This window comes from Medicago sativa, chromosome 5 (genome assembly GCF_051527215.1).
Source record: "Medicago sativa cultivar Bolivia chromosome 5, Bolivia_mono, whole genome shotgun sequence".
Taxonomy (NCBI): Eukaryota; Viridiplantae; Streptophyta; class Magnoliopsida; order Fabales; family Fabaceae; genus Medicago; species Medicago sativa.
This window is the reverse complement of record NC_140753.1, coordinates 29,240,385-29,257,378: the sequence shown is the minus strand read 5'-3', so window position 1 is coordinate 29,257,378 and position 16,994 is coordinate 29,240,385. Positions and strand designations below refer to the sequence as shown.

The 16,994-nt window shown below is 32.0% G+C and overlaps 1 protein-coding gene across 1 annotated transcript; it reads left to right on the top strand.

Moving 5' to 3' along the window:
• The first annotated feature begins 3,348 nt into the window (after positions 1–3,348).
• LOC146921605 (plant/protein) lies at positions 3,349–7,268 on the top strand. The gene is made up of 5 exons (XM_085714957.1): positions 3,349–3,742; positions 6,106–6,205; positions 6,286–6,421; positions 6,809–6,895; positions 6,983–7,268. The coding sequence occupies exons 1-5, from the start codon at positions 3,412–3,414 to the stop codon at positions 7,118–7,120; spliced, it is 792 nt and encodes a 263-aa protein (XP_085571083.1). The 5' UTR covers positions 3,349–3,411; the 3' UTR covers positions 7,121–7,268.
• Positions 7,269–16,994: the final 9,726 nt, after the last annotated feature.

Below are 16,994 nucleotides of genomic sequence, written 5' to 3'. Positions count from 1 at the left end.
AATAGTGTGTTTTGACTTTGTAGTCTGCAAACCTATATAGCTGATATTGGACTATACCCTGCACTGTGTGAGACTTTAACTCGGGTGGCACTTTGGTGCCATTAATGGCACCATGCCATTAGATCAGAGCCACACATTGCTCCAAATGTGTGTGTTGGGTGCCATCAATGACCATGATTTAATGACACGGTGCCATTAATGACACCCAAGTATTGTCTCTTTAACTCCCCAAATGTCCAATACAGAGGTGCAACATGCAGCTTTTTAGGCTGAGAGAGTTCAAACTATAAAATTGAGGGTGTTCAAGTATTGAAACAACATTAAAAATAGTTGTAATTTGAAAAAGTGAGGGGGTTCATGTGCATCCTCTGCACATAACGTGGCTCCGCCACTAATACACAACGAGGCACTTCTCTTCATTGGTGAGGCTACCTACCATCAACACTCTTCCAGAAGGAATGTAACCACTTCTCACCAAATTTGTCGACTATTTTTCTATTAAAAATAATAAATTTATACTGTCTTTAATAAAAATAAATAAAAGAAAGATAGTAAAAGAGCAGTGATTTAACTTTTTTTTGAATGCAGAGTGGTGTATTTTTACTTATTTATACTCATAAAAAATAATCGATTTATTCTCAATATCATAAATATTATTTAGTTCCTTAAAATTTTTTTTTTTAGTGATAAGTAATGTGAGAGTAAGAGGATGTATATTATGAGAATGACTAACTTATATGAGAATGGTGAGAATGACCATCAACCATTAGATTAAAAATAGATGGTTGAAATTAAAAACACGCAAATGCACCTCACCTTATTATATCAATTCTGATAAATTCATTTCCCTTTTCATCTTCTTCTCCCCACAATCAGAATTTCTGGTTTTCAGGTTTGTTCTTCTTCTGGTTCCTCTGCTTCTCTCTCGCCCTTGAATCTCTTCTTCTTCGTTCCAATCTGTTTCTTCTTCTTTGTTTCTGATTCTTTCCATCTATTTTTTTTTTTGGATTTTTAGAACATTTTTCTTCAGCGTTACCCATCAGATTTGGGGATTTTAATTTGAATTTCGATTTAAATCTGATTGTATTCTAATTTCAATCTTCAATTTCAATATAGGGATTTTGTGTAAAAAAAAAAAAAAAAACCTCGAACCCATGTTCCTGAAACCCTTATTTCCATGTCTGCCTCATTCTTGTCGGCGCCATATTAGTGAAATTCATGACAACCATTAAACAAGAAGCCAATTTCAATGGGGAATTAGTCACTTTAGTCCCTGAATCGGAAGGGATTCGTCACTTTAGTCCCTGAATGCAGATAAATTGCAAAATAGTCCCTGAATGTAGACTTTGTTAGTCAATTTAGTCCCTGAATGCAAACTTCGTTAGTCAATTTAGTCCGTTAATGTAGACTCCGTTAGTCACTTTAGTCCCTGAAATTGACCATGCAGGGACTGTTTTGCAATTTCTCTTCATTCAGGGACTAAAGTGACGAATCCTCTCCCATTCAGGGACTAAAGTGACTAATTCCCCCAATTTCAATCTTGCATCTTTAATCAATTTCTCATCGTGATCAAACAACCAAACAATTGAAGTGGTTTCATCTTTCATATCGATTTCAATTTGTACTCATTTGGTGTTGAATTGATTATTTAATTTGGGGCCTTTTTTATAGATTTTTTGTTTACGGAGGAGGTTCCACAACTAACATTGAAATTTAAAATCAATTTGAGATGTATTTATGAAAAACTAATGGGAATCAATCTATGAAGGTTCAGTTTTTTTTTTTTTATAGAGGAAAGAATTTGTTTACGCTATTTATGAGAAACTGATGGTGAGAATAGGAATGATGAAGGAGACATGGTTTTAATTAGATACACGTGAGATTCAATGCGGTGTTTTAATATCAGCCATTTATTTTTGATCTAATGGTTGATAACCATTCTCATCATTCTCATATAAGTGAGTCATTCTCATAATATACATCCTCGTGAGAGTAATGTATATGAGACGAGTATTGGTAACATTATCTTTTTAACACCTATTTTCATTGGGTTAAATCAACGTGGAGTCTACATTGAAAACGATTTCACATAAAATGGTGAATTTTACATTAGTTTCATTTATTAAGAAATACTAATATATTAAATAAGAGAATGAATGTTAGAGTGTTAAAAAGAGAATGTTTCTAACATTTCTTATATTTACAATATTTATTAGGATATTAACTTTGATGCATGCTTTCCTCTAAAAAATGTTCATACATTGAACTTGCAAAACTTTTTTAAACGTGCATCTAATCAAATGACACATTCATATGCGTGAGGAAACTTGCTTCAAATAAAATATGATACCGCAAACTACTGGGGTCAGATATCGGTGTCTTGAATAGGGATTGAACCTATGTCACACTCTTGGACTAACATACCCACTAACGACTACACCGAATTTAGTTTACTAAAACTTCTCACTACAAATGACAAAACTGTGAAGACTTACACAATATTGAAAATGGAAAATACATTAGAAATCTCATACTCGCAGGGACAATAGTATTTATATTTATATTCTTGAAAGTTAATATAAAAACTTTGCATTTTGATGAGTTTGTTTCTAATCCAATGAACTACTTCAAAGATATATCTCTTCACTCATGATTACTTTTCTTTTCTTATAAATAAAAGTTTATATGAGTTAGATGTCAAAGATCCACTTACATCAAAACATGCCTATTTTGAGTTATATTATTCATAACCAGCTGAGCTAAACTCACAAGTTCAAGCTAGTTTCACTCTCAATACTTCATTCAGTCTTATTTATAAGAAAAAAATCAACTTTTTAGATTCATTGAGTAATTGATGTATCTTGTCTAAGATATAAACCAAATACATTATTTATACAATGAATAAAAAAGTCAAATATTTCTTACTCCATCCGTTTCAAAATGAGTGTCGTTTTAGGTGTTTACACACATATTAAGAAATGCAATGATTAAAAGAAAGAGAATAGTTATTTTACCAAATTATCCTTATTAACTATTGGTTAGTTTTAAAAGTAATATTTTGGAAGTAGTGTGCAGAGTATTAATTGAAGGGTACAATTGAAAAGAAAAAGTTATTATTGCATTGGAAACTGAAAGCGACACTCATTTTGAAACAAATTTTTTTGGCTAAAGCGACACTCATTTTGAAACGGAGGGAGTAAAACATAAACATTGACAAACGATAGAACATAAACATAGAAATAGTGATGATTATAATTTTGAAAATAGAGAAAGAAGATTCACATGGTCCCACTTAGAGAGAAAAAAAAATTGGCTCAACATATTCATATTTCCATAATTCATTTCATTGAGATTCACAAACACAATTTTCATTTTTGGTGCTTTTTTTCTTTTCTTCCACTTTCATCATTCATGGATTCTCTTCCTTCAATATCACCTTCCATAGTCCTCCCTCCCACCAACCCCTTCCGTCGCCACACCCGCCGCCTCTCTCTCTTCTCCCGCCATCTTCCTCCGAGACTCTTCTCTACGCATCGCGTCCGAACCAGGAGGAGGAACGAAGTATCGTGCAAAGTCAGCAGCGGTGGAGGAGAGGACGGGAGAGATGAAGAGGTGGAGAAAGCGCTTCATATGGATGGGAAAATTCCTGGAAGCTCGGATGAGTTCTTGAAGCAAGTTTCCTCCCGTGCCTATGACATGCGTCGGAATCTTCATCAGTCCTTTGATTCTAGCAGCTATGATGGTATCTATTCTACTTCTGATTATCATAGATAGATTTATCCAAATTTAATTTTACGTTTCTTTTCACAAGTTGATCTTTATGATTTAAATTAAAGATAAAAGTTCAATCAAATTGCTTATGTTAAGGGTATGTTTGGATTGACTTATTTAAGCTAATCTTGTTACATAAACACTTATGGAACTGTTTGTTTGAAATTATAGAAACAGCTTATGACATATATGAAAACAGTTTGATTTAATTCTATCCTTTGTTATAAAAATAGCTTATACATAAGCACTCATGTTTTTCCAAATAGGGCTTTCTCACTAAAAATGCAAAAATATTAAAAAACAAAAAGATATATCCCCTGAAAACAGTTGGTGGCTGTTTTAACTTATTTTTAGTGAAAAACATGATCAATTTGATTGACCTAAGCAACTTAACCTATATTTATATTTATATTTATATTTATATTTATATTTAAATTCATTTGATGTTGCCAGCATACTCATTATTGTTGGTTGTTGCCTGTTTGTGCGTTTTGGTTAAGAGAGGACAATATTGTTAAATGAGAGAAACAAAGAAGTAGAAGAGTGAAAAGAATAAAGAAAGGAATTGGAATCAGAAGAAAAAACAATCATCAACTTAGCTAAGCTCGGCAAACTCTTCCCCTCTACAACGAAAAATCCTATTTGTAGTATATAGTTACTGAGCGGCATCAAGAGGATAAGAAAACTACTTCAATGGAAGAGGTAGCAACTTCTATTAAAAGATTTTGGCTCCTCAAATGGATCTCACTAGCTTAAGTGTTTAGCCTCTCCCTCTAGAGTCTAGACTCATGGTATCCTTGGTTTACAAAAAAAGAGTAGAAGAGGCCGAAGCTAAAATTGTTCGTTGGAAAATTCTGTCTTTCCTTTCTAACAATAATCTCCAAAACAACTTTGCTTTGTTTGTCTCGACTGTTTTTTCTCCTCTCTGTCATGGTTGTAAAACTGAGTTAATTGAGGATTGTACAAGTTTACAACTCTATGTTTCAAAATTCAAACTCAGGTTAACTTGTTTCACTTTTGCCATATCGTTTGTGAATAAATTCGGCTAGACAGTTGAACAGGTATACAATTGAGCGAGTCTAAATATATTGGTTACTTTTCCTAGACATGTATAAAATGACAGCGGGTTAACGTTTTTCAAAAAACCCAAAATGCAATAGCTGAACGATAAGACTTTGTAGTTTACGAGAAATTAACCTCACCTTTGCAACACTTGATTCCACACTTGCATACATTTGCATATCGCATCCCAACGTGAGCCCATCTTTAATGAGGTGAAGGAGTCGTTACCCAATAGCTCTATGCATAAACGAAGTCACGAACTAAAAAACACAAGAAAACCCATTGTTGCAAGTGTGTAGTGAACTGAACAGGTTAATGAGGTGAATGAACCCTGCTCAGATGAGCTAAAGCCTAGCTCTACCGAGTTGAGTCTAGCTCTAATGCGGGGAACCCAGTCCCTCCATCCTCACTACTTGATAATTTTAAACCTTGTGATTTGTCAATTTGTCCATCGAATTTGATCTTATTATGCTCTTTATGTGTGCCTGAGTTGAGAACCTATCATGTGATTTGAGAGTTAGTTTGATTGTACTGCTATGTTATTGTATTCTGTTTTATTTTGGCTGGGTCAGTCTTGTATAGAGAGTGAGTCGGGTCAGGTCTACTCTGGAGCTACGAATCCATCTTAGTTTAATTTATTGATTATAGAAAATTTAGATTTTGTTATTGTGCTTTGCTTTATTACTAAGTTTGATTGTTGAATTTTACTATGAAAATATTATTTGTTAGAATATATGAAATATCTCTAAATTTCTTTTGTATTATGTAGAGTATCTTAGTTTATCTCTAGGATCATTTTATCAAACATTGACAGACAATTGACATATATCCTAGAATTAGTTGCCATATTACTTAGTTGTTATTATGATTTGTTTTATTATTTACCTGTTTATTTAGGGTTGTATCCCTGTAATTAAGGTCTAGTGTTTAGTATTTTGTATCAAGTTACTAGCAATCATATTCAAAATTTTTATTACTTTCTTTCTTTTATTTAAAACCTCACAACTTCGACAGTATTATATTATGTTTAGATATTGGTGTAGATGTTTTGAACATGGTTTTTTGTATTAAGTGCGCTGTTACAAATACAATCATACGAGTCGAATCTATGGAGATTTCACACCTCAATGGAGATCTGTATATGTTCAATCAGTATAGACAGACTGTGTTTTTGTTACTTGTAATAATTGAAGGTTGTCCTATTGTCAGTTTATTGTTTTTTCTTTCTTGAATATTGTTTCTAATTTTTGTTTCTTATTTTCCTTTCATCAGTTTTAGATGACAACCCTTGGAGAGAAACTTCAAAGCCTGTGTATGTACTCACCCAAAAGGAAAACCAATTGTGCACGATGAAAACCCGGAGAAATATAAGGTGTGATTCACCTTTTTTCTGTTTTTTTTCCTATCAATATTTGAAATCTTCGGTGCTTGACTTTACTTTTTATGTAACAGCGAAGTTGAAAGAGAGCTTGGCCTATTGTTTTCAAAAGGAAGCAACCGAAGAGCTGCAATAGAAAATCAGTCTAAACAAGCAAGGGGAGGGACAAAATTTCCAATGCAAGTAGAAGATATTAGAGATGGAGTGCTGGTATGTACTCTATTCAGACACACGTACACGCACAAAATTATCAATAAACATTGTATATTTACTGTAATCCAAACATTTTGTAATGTGAAATATATCAGAAAGTATCAAAGGACATATTTCAGTGCCTCTAATGTGTTTGAACATAATTGGAATTTGATTGCTTTGGTAAATGCTAACCAGGATGCAATTTATAAACTTCCCCGATTAGTTTTCCTTAGTATACCTACTACTCTAAACTGTAAGTTTGTTCATGGTACCCTAGTACCCACAACTTGGTAAAATGAAACAATGATTTCATCGACCAACATATTGCATGGTTTATACTTTATTGTAATATGAGCTATTTGCAAAATTTAATCATTTAACAATTTGGCAATGTTGGTGCAGGTATTTGAAGATGAAAACGAGGCAGCTAAGTATTGTGACTTGCTGCAAGGAGGGTGTGAGGGTGTTGCCGAGATAGACGCCTCATCGGTACAAATAACCAAGCAATTGTACTTTGACTATAATCTCTGTTGTTTGAGAACATTAAACAATAAATGTTTGCATGATGTCTTGCAGATATTTGATCTTTGCAAGAAAATGAGGGCTCTTGCAGTTCTATTCCGCCGAGGTAGGACACCTCCTGTACCCGAAAGCCTTAAGCTTAATCTGCGAGCTCGAAAACGGTCCCTTGAAGATCAAGATGATCTGATATGAAATTCAACTCCCTTGTGATGGGAAAGAAGCGACTGTATGTATCTAATTGTAACACCCAAAACAGCCAAAGGGAACAAAAATGTGTATAACAGTAACAAATTCATTCATCAGTATATAAAAAGTATATAGCATGTATATTGTTACTCAAGACATATGTTCAAATTTTTTTTTTGTTTTTCTTGAAATTTGAAGTGTGCTAGATAGGGTGAATTCTAGGTTGAAGTAGCATTTTAGTTGGTATATTTTGAGATATGTGAATTCACTTTTTATAGTTAGTTACACAATTGGACAGATTTTTTATTTGAAAAAAACAAATCCATTTTGAGCAATAAGTGAAAGATGTTGAGTCTTGCCTCTTCTTACCAGCCTCCTTTTTCTTCTTTCGTTTCCAAAGTTTTGATTCAAAAGGGAGATTTAAGCTTTATGGCTGAAGAGGGTAAATAGCGAGAGAGATGTGCAGTTTGCTTTGGCTGAGAACAGAATACATTACATAGTGATGGTAAAGTTAACACCACGTATTCCATTGTGTGTGGTTTTCTTCAGAAACTATAAACTACAGAGTTTGAGCATCGTGTGTTGATAACGTGAATATGTATTTTCTCAAAAGTACTAAAGTAAATTCCATAGAAAACAAGTTCAACTAGTAACAGACAATAATTTTATACCCATTGATTTAGGTGTTTTTTGCAATTAATCATTTTCCATTCTCCTTTGATTCTCAAATGGGTACTGTCACCACTGTATTGTGTTGTACTGCAAATCAATAATCATTTGATGTATGCAGAGTAGAATTCTTCTTTGACAAAAACACTAATTGTTCCAAATATACCATCAACAACAACAATCCCAAGCTCCACTCTTCAATTTGCAGTAGGAACAACAATAACCTTACTATTCACAATTTTTTCAAAGTTTGTTATAACTTGTACTCACAAAAAGTGAATTTCATGTGAAGAATCATACAAAAATCCACATAAAAAAATCCACATAAGTTTTATCTTTTTGTTTTTGAATATAATAAGTTTTATCCTTTTTTTTTTGAACAAAATAAGTTTTATCCTTTAAAAAGTAGAGGTGGTGTCAATGACATTTTAAACGATCTCAGTGTATATCAATGTATTTTCCTTAATATTAATACTCAGATCAATCGCGACCCCACTTTAGTCAAGATTAACCATGAAGACCATTGAAATGAGGGAAACTCTTGGTCACAAGGATTTTCGATACAATTTGGACACACTCACAATATGAAAAAAATGTAGAAAGAGAGTAGAATTAAATAATGAGTATTTTTCAAATAATTAAATTCTATTCTCTATTTAACCAAGGTCTTGGTTAAATAATGAGTATTAATGAGTGGGCAAACTCAATTTTTTTTTAACAATCCAAAATGAAAATTAAATTAAAAACCAACAATTATTCTCCTTAGCATAAGGTGTGCCAAAAAGAAGCTTTAAAGTTCATTACAAAAGAACACCATACGAGGTAAAATTAATAAGCACTCAAACAATCAAAAGGCGCTGCCACTTGCCATAATAGCTTACAGCTAAGTTAGCAACCTTTGTCTTCAACCACCAAAGAGAAACATGCTTAACCATATCTAGCTACTAAGACATAGACTTTTCCTTATGAGTAAAAATTCTGTCATTTCTTTCATTCCACATGACCCAAACAGAATTAAACGAAATTAAGTGCATAATAAAAGAGCTCCGCAATTTAGAGTCATCTGTCAAATGAGCATACTGAACAAAGTGTTATGTAATAGAACGAAGGTCAACAGATAAGAAACCCAACCAATCACGAACCAGATTCCAAAGAGAGCCAAAAAAATTACAATTTAGGAACAAATGGTTTGTCGTTTCCACCTCACAACACCCACTCACACAAAGCTGATCGACATTATAAATAACACCACGCCTGACCAAGATATCTTTAGTAGGCAATCTGTTACGAATAAGACAGCAAACAAAAACTGAAACTTTCAAAGGAACATCCTTATGCCAAATCAAATATGAAACTGCGGAAGGACGTCACGCTTGTGAGCTAGTGAGAAAAAGGTAAGCATCACAGACAGATTAAACATCGTCCCAGTCCAACTGCCACACCCACTTATCATCAGTTTCAACCTGCAAATGTTACTTGACATTTGTTTGGTTTTCAAATGTGTGTGTGGCTAGTGTGACTTGACATTCTTGCTTATTGGACAGAGCTAGTGTGACTTGACATTTGTTTGGTTGTCAAATGTCTCTCTCTCTCTCTCTCTCTCTCTCTCTCTATATATATATATATATATATATATATATATATATATATAACATTTAAAAGGATAGGGCTACAATGAGTGTCGTTCCCGACAATTGAGAGGCCCGGTTGTAATCTTGACAATTTTTGTTAAAAAGAATTGAAAAAAAAATCCAACACCATTTATAGTGATAAATAATTAAGCTGTAGTTAAATATATATGACCGTTCAAACATGATTTTTACACTTACCTATAGACAAATAGACACTTACATACAGAAGAAATTACATTTAGTAACAGATTTTGTCGTAAGTAAAAGTGTTATTTTTTTTTTATCCTACACCCCAACAATTATACCCTTATCCCTACAAATATTTGAGGCCCCCATAAATTGGAGGCCTAGCTCCATAGAACTCGTTGCTCTTGCCCAAAGACGGACTTGGCTACATTGTTCATACATTCTTTATAATTAATTTTTTTTATAAAATTATTGAACAAATAATGAACTAAGAAAATTAAAATAAATCAAATATATATAATGTATATAAAATATTAGGATCTTACGCACTTGTTTTCCCTGTGTGGAGGTGGGGGAAGCTCTGGGTCTTGACAGTGTCGACTTTAAGGCTGATTCGGAAACCACAAAGGATGCTTTTCACTCAAGGAGGGAAGACATAACATAATTTAGCCACATTACAGCCCGTCGACCTCTTTTTTTCAATTAGTTTACAAATTCACGGGTTGAGTTTATAAGACGCGAGGCCGTTCCAATGAATATTGGAGGCTCGTCTCTCATAATAAAAATAGTCCCCTAATAAAAAAAAACACAATCTTTTAAAAGAACAATTTTCTATTTAAATTGAAAATAACATCCCTATAATGATTATTAGCCACTGGAATCAAAATTAGCAATTATTTTTACTAAAGAATACTTTTTTTTTTACTTAGAAATAGAAATATGGAAGAAGTTTTTTTTTCTTCTTTCTTTGAGTGGAGGGTGGATATTGGACAATACTCTTTTTTCTTAAAGCTCATCACTTTAGGAGGCCCAACTCAGTTGAGCTGTTTGCACCCCTTAAAAAATGGGTGTGATTAGACGACAAACAAATGAAGTTGCTCATCTTGCAACATAAACCACATCATCATCTAGTCCCACTGTTTGTTTTAATATTCCCTTTTGTATTAACAATCTGATTAGTAATGAAATTATTAAATGCTACAAACGACTTTCCTTAAAAAAAAGAGCAGTGTTATTTGAACATCCATTTGTTTGACAACCAAATGGACAACCATGTTTTTACAAAGAAAAATATGCATTGGTACGAAAATCAAAGTAATAGAGAGATAAAGTAAAAATATAATGTGAGTATGAGAGAGAAAATTATCACAAAAGTTGTTATAAAATGGTTATACAAATATCATTTCTCTAAAAGAAATAGTATAGCTCTAAATTTCACGGTGTCGTCGTTCCCTATGCTAAAACAATCTACAACTATCTTTGCATCAATGTATCAAGATCAAAATCAACATCTACCAAAAAAAAATCAAAACATATTTTTACAAAAGGAAAATGATAATAACAGTTATAATAATAATAACAACAACAACAATAATAATATTTCTCAAAACATAATAATAAAAATAATTAAGGATAAAAGATCCTCTTAAATTCAAAATGAATTACATGATTCACAATGAATGACACAATTACATGATTCACAATGAATGACACATGATTCACAATGTTTTTTTTTTTTTTTTTTTTCTGGTGGTGGTCAGGGTTCGAACCCTGGATCTTTCATATTTTATGCATTATTTTATGCATTGTCTATGCCAACTGAGCTATGCTCACGATGACGATTCACAATATTATTAATATTATGGTTAGCATATCATTTTATCATTTATTATAAAATATTCGATATCAAATCTAATTTCTTATATTTATTATATATAGATAAACATGGCAAACACTACGAATATCATATCAATAGCACAAGATCATTGAGAGAACACAAGGAATACAAAGAAATGACTCACACCCAGAAATTTTTTATGGCAGCCTTGATGGTAATTCTTCTATTCTCCATAGGTATGCAGACAATTCACATAAGAGATTGAATACTCTTACATTAATTATTTTCCTTATATGCATATTATTTCACCAATGGATTATTTTACTCTGCTCTTAGGTATGCACAAAACTGAATGTCGAAATATAGTAATAGTACATAAATGCCTTGGTCCAGGTTCATGTCCAATTGCTGAAACTTGTGATACCGTATGCAAACACAAGGGCTATATTAAAGGAGAATGCACCCCACGAGATTTGGGACAAATCGAATGCTGTTGCCAAAAATAAGATTAGCTTGGAAAACATTATGTTTGAGAAATTAATAAAATTATTAGGCTTCATTATAATAAAATATTGATTTTTATCTTTTATTATTGGTATTTTGTTAGTTGTTTTTCTCAATTGCAAGATAAGTTAACTAAATAATTAACCACATCTTTTTGTTTTGGACTAAAAACCCAAATATTTTATTTAAAAAGCTTTTAATTCAATGGGCAGTAAAGTAATATTTATCTATTTACTGTTTTTCATCCATGTTGAATCAAACCTTGTGTTTTTTTTTTTTTTGGTAAGCTTGACATTGCATTATTGTTCTTATATAAATCACTCACTTCTCATTCTTCTATTATTTGTATGGTGAAAGCTAATAATTTCATTTTTTAAAAAGTGAATTTGGGGTCAAATTTAAGAGTACCGCTGCAAGGCTTTGTTGCGAGTTTGGAGGGGAGGGGAAGGGGAGGCTTTTGAAGGGTGGAAAATATGAGGGAAAATGAAAAAAATCCTCCCCTCCCATTTTCCTCTATTTCTTCCACTTGATCATTCCTTTTTTGCCAAACATTCTCCTCCCTTCCCTTCCAAACTCACAAACAAAGCCTAAACGGTTATGACCCAAGTTCTTAATTTGTTTTAATTTTTATTTTAATTTTTTTTGGTAGATTCTTAATTTGTTTTATTTAACCACATAGGAACGAAAAAAACTGGATGAATATGAACAAAACACAAAATTGGAGAAATTCGACCTAAGAAAATGAACCTATTTACAAATAAAAAGTATAAACATTACCGACTCATTCAATTTTTAATACAACAAAACTTTTTTATGTCCATTTTAAGGTTTGACTTCTTAAAATGTTCATCATCTTCTCTCAAAAAAAAAAAAAAAAACGTTCATCATCTATAAGCTCCATCTCATTAGAGAATTTATCATGTTCTCAATATTAAGTGTGTTCAAGTCCTTTGCTTTAACCTCTGGACTCCACTTGATAGGAAGAGTCCTCAGAATCTTCTTGACATGACTATTTGTATAATAGTAACATCTAATCTAAATAGTAATAAATTGTGACTTTGTTCAAGTGAATAGATAATATTTATTAGCATGCATAAAAAATTACAAAGATGCCTCTAAAGCAATATAAAATATAGCAGATGTATTATTCAATTGATACTTGTATTTTATAAATTTTATTATGGATGGCCATTTTTTCTTAAGGAGTATGCGAACATGGATAAATACAGAAACAAAGACCCAGATCACAAAATCCATTACCATCTTTGTATACGGCTCTGCACCTTTTATTACAATCTCCAGGTGGACCGCCACATACACCCATATCTGTTGTGCATGCTTCTACTTGTTGTAGCCCTATGTTGCAAACTTTGTAATAATGATTTTGTTTAAAAGAAAGAAAGCAAGATTAGACTTCTTATATTATACTTCAACCTTCAAATGATAATCATATCTAATGTTAGGTTAAAAAAAACAATAAAATTATCATATTGATGAACAAATTTAATAGATGTATACTTACCTACACCAAGTAGAACTAGAATGACAAAGAAATGGAAAAAGTTTGAAATTCGATTGGCCATATTATACGTCAATCTTGTTTGTGTTTTTTTTTACAGATTGTTTGTGTTATATATAAACTTCTTGAAAAGTTGGTCATGATCTCTCCAACTGAGTCAAAATAATAATTTTGAGTCAAAGTAAAATTGTGTCTCTTTAATTGTTTCCTTTGACTTCTCTTTCTTTCTTTTTTGATAAGATCTCTCTTTCTTTTTTTTTTTATCTAATTTCTTGATTTGGTTATTATGAAAAGAACTTAAAAATTCAAATTTAAAGTAATAACCTATTATACAAATAAATTGAATATTTAAATATGTTTTTTGTACTTATAAATTTAACAATTTTTGTTGTAATCATAAAAAAAAGACATATTTATGTCTTTATAAAATTTTCAAGCACTATTCTTAATTTTTTTTTCAAGAACTAGTAAATTCAAATTTATTTAATTATTTTTAAAATTTTATTTTTTTAATATTTTTTGCAGACATGTTTATAACATTATAAAAGTTTTCGTTACAAAATCATGACATGGACTGAATTAAATACACGTTTTTTAAACATCAAAATTTCAAGATTAAAGTAATGAAAATCTGGATTTAGAAATCAAATTTTGAACTTATTTTTTACGGATGAAATTTTCATAATATTATGAACATGTATGAAAAAAAATCATTTACTTATTTAAAAATTTAAGGATAATTAAACAAAATTAAATTTAGGAAGGACTAAAAACAGTTGTTGGATTCCTCAAAAAAAAAAAAAAACACGTGTTGGAAAACTTGATATATAAGAATGCAAAAACTTGTTTTCATATGAGGAGGAAAAATAAAAGTTGTTAGTTTTATAAAGACAAAAAATATATTTAACTCTAATATAAATTATTATTATTTTTTTGAAAATATTTTATTTTTTTAGACAAATATATATAGAGTGATGACCCAATTTAGTCTCACAATTTTCTCTCTATCTAATTTAGTCCCCGACAAAAATAAACTAAAACTAGTAATTGTAATTTTTATTTTATTATAATATCAAATTAGTCCCTTCACAATAATGAATCATGAACTAGTCTACCCTCCATATAAAAATGTTATGAGCTAATATGGATTTACTTTTTATTGGGAACTAAATTGGGCCAAGAAAAAAATTCCAAAGGACCCATTTAAATTTTCACTCATAAATATATTGAAATATAAAAATGAACTACAATAGGTAATTCACTCCCATACTACCAAGGGAAACAATTAGCACCAAAAGGAAGCTACAACCAACCAAAACATCCGGCTACAAAGAAACAACCCTACAAAAATAACATATAATAAAATACAAGGAAGCCAACCAAGATAAACCATGAAGGATTGGCAAACAAATACAGGAAAAACAGTCATAAAATAAATTCAAGTAACAAAGCAATATGTGGGTCTCACAACCCATTCATACCAAGAACAGGAGGATCCTTCCATTGTTACGAATATCTTAATCATAAAATCACAGTGGTCGAGTTCAAACTAGACAATCCATGTGGAGATGAATTTTCTATAAACATTACTACTTGTCGACATACTAGTACACTTGCTAGTATTTTGTCATCAATTTTTCGACGCCGTTGTCAAGATTGTTGATTAATTTCAACGAAGCAACTTCAATTTTGATTAGTATTTCTGTTATTTTAAATCATTGTTTTTATTTTGTGTTACCTTCATTAATTTATCATTTTCATCCTCCTCACTTTCACACTCGGTCTCTAGCACTTTAAAGCACCTTGTGGAATTCAATACTGCAACTCAACTCCACCAATTATCCCGCATGGTATTGCCAAATTCATTCACTCCTTCTTGCTAGCAATCTTGATGGTTATGTCACTGGTGCTTCCATCTCCAACAATTAAAAATGGCGAAGGTAAGGATGCTACCGAAATTGAAAATCTTGAGTTCATCCTTTGGATTCATGAAGAAAAACATCTCTACATCAAGTTACTTGGTGCTTGTGATGCTGAAGCTCATGCCGTGATGTCTACTTCAATGACAACTCGTGATGCATGGCTAATTTTGGAGCATGCTTTTGCCACTCGATTTTGTTCAGACGTTATGTCACTAAAAGAACACCTAAACTTAATCCGAAAAGGATCCGCTACTATGGCTAATAACTTGCAGAATATTCGTTCCATTTAAGACGAATTATCTCTTATAGGCCATCCAGTTGATGAAATTGATCTTGTCATCCATGCTCTAAATGGTACTGATCCATCATTTAGAGAATTCACCGCCTCAATTGGGACTCGTGACAACCTTATTTCATTTTATGAACTTTATGTCAAACTAATGGATTATGAAATGTATCTCAACAGGGATGAACTCACGAATCACCACTCTTCTGTCGCGGCTAATTATGCCAATCGTTGTTGTCCTAATCACCAAAACTGAGCCCGCAAATTGCTATAAGTTTACACGAAACAAGCAACCAGAATCCTATGTAGCCCAAGCCACAATTTCACCACCGGAATGGCTCTTCGATTATGGCGCCTAACATCACATTACCAATGATTCAAATAATCTCTCGCTGAAAAGAAATTGCAATGGTAATGATCATCTCTATGTTGCAAACGGTATTTCTCTTTCCATTACTCATGTTAGGTCTACAACCCTTACTTCTGTTAAACCTACTCATAACCTTACCCTTAATAAAGTCTTTTCTGCTCCTGGAGTTACTCAAAACCTTTTATCTCTCAATAATGCAAAACTAACAATGTCTCTAATGAATTTTTTCCTTCTCTTTAAGGTCAAGGATTTGATCATCGGGGAGAGTCTTCTTCAAGGCCCGAATGATGGAAATGTATACAAATTACTAGAATCTTCTCGTGTCCACTCAACCATTTTCACATAATTGTCTTCATGATGGCATAAATGACTTGATCATTCATCGTCTCACATCTTCCATTACGTTCTCAAATCAAATAATAATCTTGTCAAAGTTTCCTTCAATAATTGCAATCATTGTATGGCCAATGAGAGTCACAAGTTGCCATTTTAGAAATCCTGTATTTTTAGTTCAATTCCTTTAGAAGTTATTTATTCCGATGTTAATTTGGGAGCCATATCCTTTTATTTCAATAGATAACTTTCGATATTATCCAAGTTTTATTGATCATTTTTCTTTCTAAATATGTGTGGTTGTTTAATTTAAAATTTAAGTCTTATGTGTCCACCATTTTTCCAATTTTCAAGAACATTGAGGAAATCCAATTCAATTGCAAAATAAAAGGCTTATATTTTGATAGCAGTGGAGACTTTATCAAACTTATATCCTATTTCCATTACACACACCACAACACAATGTCCTTTATGAAAGAAAACATTTTCACTTACTTAAAGCTACAAGGTGTTTACTTCATCAAGGTTCCCTTTCACAACTTTTTTGGTCATTTGCAGCTCAAACAACCGTGTATCGCATTAATCGTCTTCCTACGTCCATTTTAAACATGAACTCACCATTTCTCACTCTTTTTAAAACTCAGCCTAACTATAACAAACATAGATGCTTTGAGTGGTCTGAACCTTTGTCACCAGATAGACATTACCAAATTCTATTGAACCAACATGTGTATCCTAAGCACTTTAATATCCTAAATGGCAACAAACAATGATTGACGAAATTATGGCTCTTATGCACAATAGGACATGGACTCCAATGTTATTGGTAACACACGAGTCTT